Source organism: Babylonia areolata, chromosome 1 (assembly GCF_041734735.1).
Source record: "Babylonia areolata isolate BAREFJ2019XMU chromosome 1, ASM4173473v1, whole genome shotgun sequence".
In the NCBI taxonomy this organism is placed as follows: domain Eukaryota; kingdom Metazoa; phylum Mollusca; class Gastropoda; order Neogastropoda; family Buccinidae; genus Babylonia; species Babylonia areolata.
The window spans coordinates 64,391,809-64,399,308 of record NC_134876.1 but is presented as its reverse complement, the minus strand read 5'-3'; the positions used below and the strand labels follow the sequence as shown (position 1 = coordinate 64,399,308).

Genomic DNA, 7,500 nt, shown 5'->3' with positions numbered 1-7,500 from the left:
ACTTGAACACCCATCTGTTGAAACAGGGCAGTGTGTGTGTGTGTGTGTGTGTGTGTGTGTGTGTGTGTGTGTGTGTGTGTGTGTGTGTGTGTGTGTGTGTGTGTGTGTGTGTGTGTGTGTGTGTGTGTGTGTTGATACCTGCAATTTGTAGTATTATCTTGGTGTGTAGATAAACATATGTGTGGGTGTTTTTTTCATTTGCAGAGGTACGTTAATTACTATGCACTATTGTATAATTATACCTAAGTGATGTTTCATGTAAGGTGCTTAGAGTCCATTACATAGGGAGTTTGCGCCATATAAGTGCTATCAATGACGATAATTAATGTTATTAAAGGTGCTGTGCTGTGTTGTGATTCGTCATTTACAGGTGCTGTGCTGTGTTGTGATTCATCATTTACAGGTGCTGTGCTGTGTTGTGATTCATCGTTTACAGGTGCTGTGCTGTGTTGTGATTCATCGTTTACAGGTGCTGTGCTGTGTTGTGATTCCTCGTTTACAGGTGCTGTGCTGTGTTGTGATTCATCGTTTACAGGTGCTGTGCTGTGTTGTGATTCGTCGTTTACAGGTGCTGTGCTGTGTTGTGATTCCTCGTTTACAGGTGCTGTGCTGTGTTGTGATTCCTCGTTTACAAGTTTTGTGCTGTATTGTGATTTGATTCATCGTTTACAGGTGCTGTGCTGTGCTGTGCTGTGATTCCTCGTTTACAAGTTTTGTGCTGTGTTGTGATTCATCGTTTACATGTGTTGTGCTGTGTTGTTATTCATCGTTTGCATGTGTTGTGCTGTGTTGTGATTCATCGTTTACAGGTGCTGTGCTGTGCTGTGTTGTGATTCATCGTTTACATGTGTTGTGCTGTGTTGTGATTCCTCGTTTACAGGTGCTGTGCTGTGCTGTGTTGTGATTCATCGTTTACAGATGCTGTGCTGTGTTGTGATTCATCGTTTACAGGTGCTGTGCTGTGCTGTGTTGTGATTCCTCGTTTACATGTGTTGTGCTGTGTTGTGATTCCTCGTTTACAGGTGCTGTGCTGTGTTGTGATTCCTCGTTTACAGGTGCTGTGCTGTGTTGTGATTCCTCGTTTACAGGTGCTGTGCTGTGTTGTGATTCCTCGTTTACAGATATTATGCTATGTTGTGATTCATCGTTTACAGGTGCTGTGCTGTGTTGTGATTCCTCGTTTACAGGTGCTGTGCTGTGTTGTGATTCCTCGTTTGCATGTGTTGTGCTGTGTTGTGATTCATCGTTTACAGGTGCTGTGCTGTGTTGTGATTCATCGTTTACAGTGCTGTGCTGTGCTATGTTGTGATTCCTTGTTTACATGTGTTGTGCTGTGTTGTGATTCCTCGTTTACAGGTGCTGTGCTGTGTTGTGATTCCTCGTTTACAGGTGTTGTGCTGTGTTGTGATTCCTCGTTTACAGGTGCTGTGCTGTGTTGTGATTCCTCGTTTACAGATGTTGTGCTGTGTTGTGATTCGTCGTTTACAGATGCTGTGCTGTGCTGTGTTGTGATTCCTCGTTTACATGTGTTGTGCTGTGTTGTGATTCATCGTTTACAGATGTTGTGCTGTGTTGTGATTCCTCGTTTACAGGTGCTGTGCTGTGTTGTGATTCCTCGTTTACAGGTGCTGTGCTGTGTTGTGATTCATCGTTTGCATGTGTTGTGCTGTGTTGTGATTCCTCGTTTACAGGTGCTGTGCCGTGCTGTTTTTCATCGTTTCCAGGTACTGTGCTGTGCTGTGATTCCTCGTTTACAGATGTTGTGCTGTGTTGTGATTCCTCGTTTACAGGTGCTGTGCTGTGTTGTGATTCCTCGTTTGCGTGTGCTATGCAACATGTCTAATAAACGAGTGTCCATGTGAATGTCACAGCCTATTTGTCAATCACTAGCACATTTTCTATGTGCTCTGAAAAACACTCGCGCACGCGCGTACACACACACACACACACACACACACACACACACACACACACACATGCATAGAAATTGAAATATTGCCCATTGAAGAAAAGATGAAACTTCCCATCAGCAAATCATATCTTGAGGAGTAGAACAGTTCAAAATTCAAATGCTGCCGAGATCAGTTTAAAATCAGACCTTCTTTTCCTTTAACTCTTTCCATATGAACGGCGAAAGAGACGACGTTAACAGCGTTTCACCCCAGTTACAATCATCAAAATATTGCAAGCGGAAGGCTCTTATACTGAAGAGGTGAATGTTGACAAAGAATACCACAATTCTGACGACGGAAGCTAAAGGTTGGGTCATTCAGACACCCACTGGACATCCGAGGGGTCTGTGTAGAGGAGAAGAGAGGACTGGCCGTACTGAGTGAGTTAAAGAGCACAGTCTGTTCACTCCTTGACACTGTAGGTACCTATCCGTCTGACATCTTTAAAACATCAGGAGTAAACCCAAATCAAACTGCCCCTCAGTTATCATACACGCAAATACCTAAAAGGGAGCTGAACAATGCTACCTTTGATATAAATTACAACCAATCTCCCCATTTCTATATTTCAGGTGCTATTTGTGCCATTTTGTGTCGATTCCAAATCTGTATTTATAAACATTAAGAACAATTAAAAAAAAAAAAAAAAAAAAAAAAAAACAAGGGGAGATTTCGTAACATATCATTTATTTCATTTTGACCGTTCGTGGTACAATGATTGCTTTTTGTTGGATCCATTCTCAGGAAGGGATGGTAGAAAATGAGTAGTTGGATCGTTGTACATAAAAAAAAGACGAAATGAATATTCACAACGCTATAGAAAATCGTATTCCATTTCATTACAAGAAGGTTATTCTCTACCGGAGAAATCCTTCTGGAGCCATATCAATATACTGAAATTAGGGCCTGGCCCAGTGATTGAAAATACTAACTACAGCTCGCGCAAAATAGATCATATGTTTTCTTCCACAGCCAAAAGACATTAAAGTAGCTGTAGGTTAACCACTCAAATATACAAACTATGACTGGATGCTATAAAAACAAAATATACCCCTAAAATGATTGCATTTCTGGTTATGCAATTACCCCCCCGTGCATATTGTATATGAATGTGAACAGCTGAATATATTTAACCTCATTCATTTATAAAATCTACATTTCCATCTGCTTCCATTGGAAACGTTATATATGATAATCAACTTATATTTGAAATAGTTCAGACTTTAAATAGGAGTCCCGCTGGCTTTCTGTTCCAGTTTTACTTGTTCAGTAGTTAGTTTGTTGTTTTATTTCATTCATGCTTTTTATGACGCAAGTCCAAGAGGGAGGAATGGGAAATGTAGTGATGACATGAGGTATAGGTTGGGTGGGGATAGGGGGTGGGTTTTCCTTTAAAATCACAAGTGTGGGTGGACGTTAAACAAGAGAACGAACGAACGAAGACGCGCGCGCACACACACACACACACACACACACACACACACACACACACACACACACACACACACACACACACACACACACACACACACACACACACACACACACAGAGAGATTTAAAGCCTGTTCCATCATCACGGACCAATTATTCGAAACAATTGTTTCGTGTCAAAACAAGTACGTGGGAGTGTATTTCTGTCAATCATTTCTGCGTGACAAACTGTTTTTGAAAACGAGTTTCAAAGCACTTTCTGCCCGGCCGGATATAATGCACTGAATGACACTGTTGGTTGCTATGTGACTTAATCTATTTAAGAGCCTACATCATTGACTGACATAAGTTTACAGTTGGGCCAGCAGCAAAGTCAGAGCTGAATTATCAATGGTTTCTCCATTGCAATGGGAGATTGTTTACAGCTTAGAGTTTTGTGAAGGACTATGACTCTCAAACTAGGAGGCAAGATTGCACGGGCTCTTAGTGCTGCAGCCTTGGGGGCTTGTCGGCCTTTGGGAACCATCCCAGCACCGACTGTCCTAAAACCTTCTTGGCCGAGTGAGTCGGGATGTAACTTGGGCAAGACACTCTCCACAATAATCAAATTCTAGCCCAGATTGGACAACAGTTACCTCCAGTGCTTTTCTGATGGTCATAGTCGAACACGACTGACTATCATATATATTCATTTATTGATGTGTTCTTTTATTCTGTTGCCGTTTAATAGTTTTATATGTCACCTTTTTCAGCAAACATGCCAATAATTTCTCTTTGGGAAATAATAAAGTTATTTTTGTACCTGTCAGCTCTTCACACAAAGACAGCTTTGTGGCAATAAATTACGTGGCAGGTGTAAACGCATTCATGATTCCACATTCACAAAAAATCGTGTTCGGTAAAACTTCACTATTGATCGACCGTCGGCTAAGGTCGCCATTATTATAGGCACCGTATAGACACGATATGAATCATAACGCCTGCAGAAAAACAGGGTGGTCCGCTCAGTGTTGCGGTCTGACCTTAAGTTAGGATTAATTGTGTGCTACCTCTCCACAGACGTTTTTAAGTTACCGCTAGTTTCCACAGTGTAGCTTCATTCAGGCGAGAAGTTCAATGGTTCCATCGCATTTGCTTTTCTAAACCGCGTTTGTTTGTTGTTGTTGTTTGTTTTTGTTTTTGGGGGGTTGTTTTTGTTTTTGTTTTTTGTTGTTGTTGTTGTTGTTTTTGTGTGTGTATGTTCTTTTCCGTGGACAGTCTGTTTCGAAAGAGGATTTTAATTATTTTAAATAATTATGTTTCTTCATTCGTTTGGGGAAATGTTGAACGTCAGTGGAGGAGAGGGGGAGGAAGTAGTAGTATTTCCGTGGAAAAAGGCAAAAACAAAAACAAAGAAAAACATGGTTGATTGACGTCGGTCATACAAAAAAAAAAAAAAAAAAATGTTGGGGGGAAGAGGGGGAGGGGTTAGCAAGAGACGGAGAACAGCGTTGTATGTATTATGATAATTACTCATGGACACGCCCACGTGCTTCGGCGCGCGCACACACGCACAGAGAGAGAGTGGGGGGGGGGGGGCATGGGGAGGGGGAGGGGGGGGAGAGATGCTATATAAAAACACAACAGAACACACAACAACTGATCTTGAGCTCAGACTTGACGAAACGTTCTCACGTCAGAACCATATGTCAGGCGGGTCCGGGCAGGTGCCGGCACGGCATTAACTCTCTCCATACGAACGGCGAAAGAGACGACGTTAACAGCGTTACACCCCAGTTACCATCATCAAAATATTGCAAGCGGAAGGCTCTTATACTGAAGAGGTGAATGTTGACAAAGAATACCACAATTCTGACGACGGAAGCTAAAGGTTGGGTCATTCAGACACCCACTGGACATCCGAAGGGTCTGTGTAGAGAAGAGAGGACTGGCCGTACTGAGTGAGTTAAAAAGCTTCCATCCAAACGTGTGGCCAGAGAGAGAGAGAGAGAGAGGGACCACTCCACAGACCAGCTAACACAGACAGCAGCCACAGCACGGCTGTCACACTACTACTGCCCTCGGACCCACATAACGTTTGCTGTCGACAAACAGTCAGCTATTTTTCAGAAGCAGGACGGACTTTACTTTAAACATATCTTTCCACCAATATTTGGAGGCAAAGAAAAAAAAACACCACTGAACAGGCCGCTATGCTATACAAAGTTCTACAAACATGTAGGGGCTAGTTTAACCCTTTCACCGCCAGTTAATTTAGAGTGCAAATTCCCTAGTGCTATAAACACAGAAAATATAGTGTCTAAGAATACCTGGGGTTTCCCCTGCGTGTGTGTGTGTGTGTGTGTGTGTGTGTGTGTGTGTGTGTGTGTGTGTGTGTGTTGCTGCTGCTTCTGCTCCTGCTCCCGAAATGATTTCCTTCCAGTCAGTCGGCTCTGCCAGGTGTCTGGACAGCCTGTTGTGCAAATGACTCCGTGTCTGTGTAGCGCTTAGAGTTTGCTCTCTGACCGAAGCTAGGCGCTATATAACTATCGATATCATCATCATCGTCATACAATACAACCCGTACAATTTTAGATGCTTAGTAACTGACGCATACTTTTGTCTGTGGGTTGTTGTTGTTGGTTTTGCTACTACTGTTCTTGTTGTTACTACTGCTTTCATGTCGGTGGTGTAAGTAAACGAAAGAAATGAAGGAGGAAGCTGTTATCATCTGATCCCACCAGCATCCTGAGGATCAGTGAGGTCAGACAGGGGTTATGCTGCAGTGACGTGACGTTCTTTAATTCTTGATCTGTTGCAGACCTTTCGGCCCTCCCTCCACCAGTCTGCTGATCACCGCCATCACCAGTCTGTCAGAGATTCGAACATCATCCTATACTGACCATCAGCAGTGGAGGAATAAGTCACAGTCTCCATTCATTATTTTTTTCAACACAAACCAAAACTTTTTAACTACTTCAGTAACCGAATACATTTTTTTTAGGGGGTTGGAATTTTATACTACTGGCTAAAAACAGCTTTTGCGAGTGTCAGACATAAAGGAAGAAGAAAGTGAACAACAAACCCCCCAGCTGGTGATGCCCTCATCACTCAACACCGACACGGACTGTGCTGACAGCGATGACAGACATTCTAACGGCAGGATGCTGCTCTCATCAACCTCCCAGGTGCCACCAAGAACGCCACAGTCGTCAGCAGAAAGGGACGAGCAGCAAACTAACTCAGCCGCCGAAACAACTCCGACGACGACGACGACGATGACGACGGGTGATGTATTGATGACGGACAACGGCCCTGTGTCCACCAACACCATCGAGACACCACCAGCATCACCCACAACAACCACGTGTGATGTGCTGGGGACAGACAATGCTCACAGTGACCTGCACAGTGAGTCAGTAGTGAACGATAGGAGCGATGACAGGGCAGAAGCAGATGACGACGATCAGCCGAGGATGATGACGAAGAAGACAACGCCGCTGGGTGTGGAGAAGAACGGGGAGGTGCTGAGGGAAGGGCAAGGGGAGGAAGAGCGGAGTCACCTGTTGACCACGTCAGAGGTCAGCACTGTGGTATGTTTTGAATATATATTATGTATGTATGTATGTCTGTCAATGTGTATGGATGTATGTATGTCAGTGTGAATGTATGTATGTATGTATGCATGTATGTAAGTCAATGTGTATGTATGTATGGATGTGAATATGTGTCTATGTATGTGAATGTGTGTGGTATGTGTGAATGTATGTAGATAAGTAGGTAGGTTGGTATGAAAGGTTCTGAATGTGTGTGTGTGTGTGTGTGTGTGTGTGTGTGTGTGTGTGTGTGTGTGTGTGACCTAAACATATTTGAAACCAGCCGCCGTGGCGAAGTGGTTAACATCGCGGACTGACGACTGGGAGGACACGGGTTCGATCCCCATCACAGGTGTTTCTTGTGGTGTTTTTTGTTGTTGTTGTTGGGTTTTTTGTGTGTGTGTGTGTTGTTGTGATTGTTGTTGTTTTTCGGCCTGTGACGTACTTCTACCTACAGCTGAGCGTGCCATGGGCTCAAATAGGAAGACTGGGACCACTCAGTCAAGGGTCATCCATTTCACGCTTGCGTCTTTGGGAGCGT

General features: G+C 43.6%; 1 protein-coding gene across 6 annotated transcripts in view; it reads left to right on the top strand.

The window, feature by feature from the left end:
• The window catches only part of LOC143285590 (protein unc-93 homolog A-like), a 151,150-nt gene that overhangs the window by 113,021 nt on the left and 30,629 nt on the right, over positions 1-7,500 (top strand). For 5 of the 6 annotated variants that reach the window (XM_076593012.1, XM_076593001.1, XM_076592987.1 and 2 more), the window contains one exon: positions 6,185-6,956. In XM_076593012.1, coding sequence (XP_076449127.1) covers positions 6,462-6,956 — 495 coding nt within the window. In that variant the 5' untranslated portion in view covers positions 6,185-6,461. The remainder of the gene's footprint in view (positions 1-6,184; positions 6,957-7,500) is intronic. The other variant, XM_076593020.1, reaches the window with a different exon arrangement.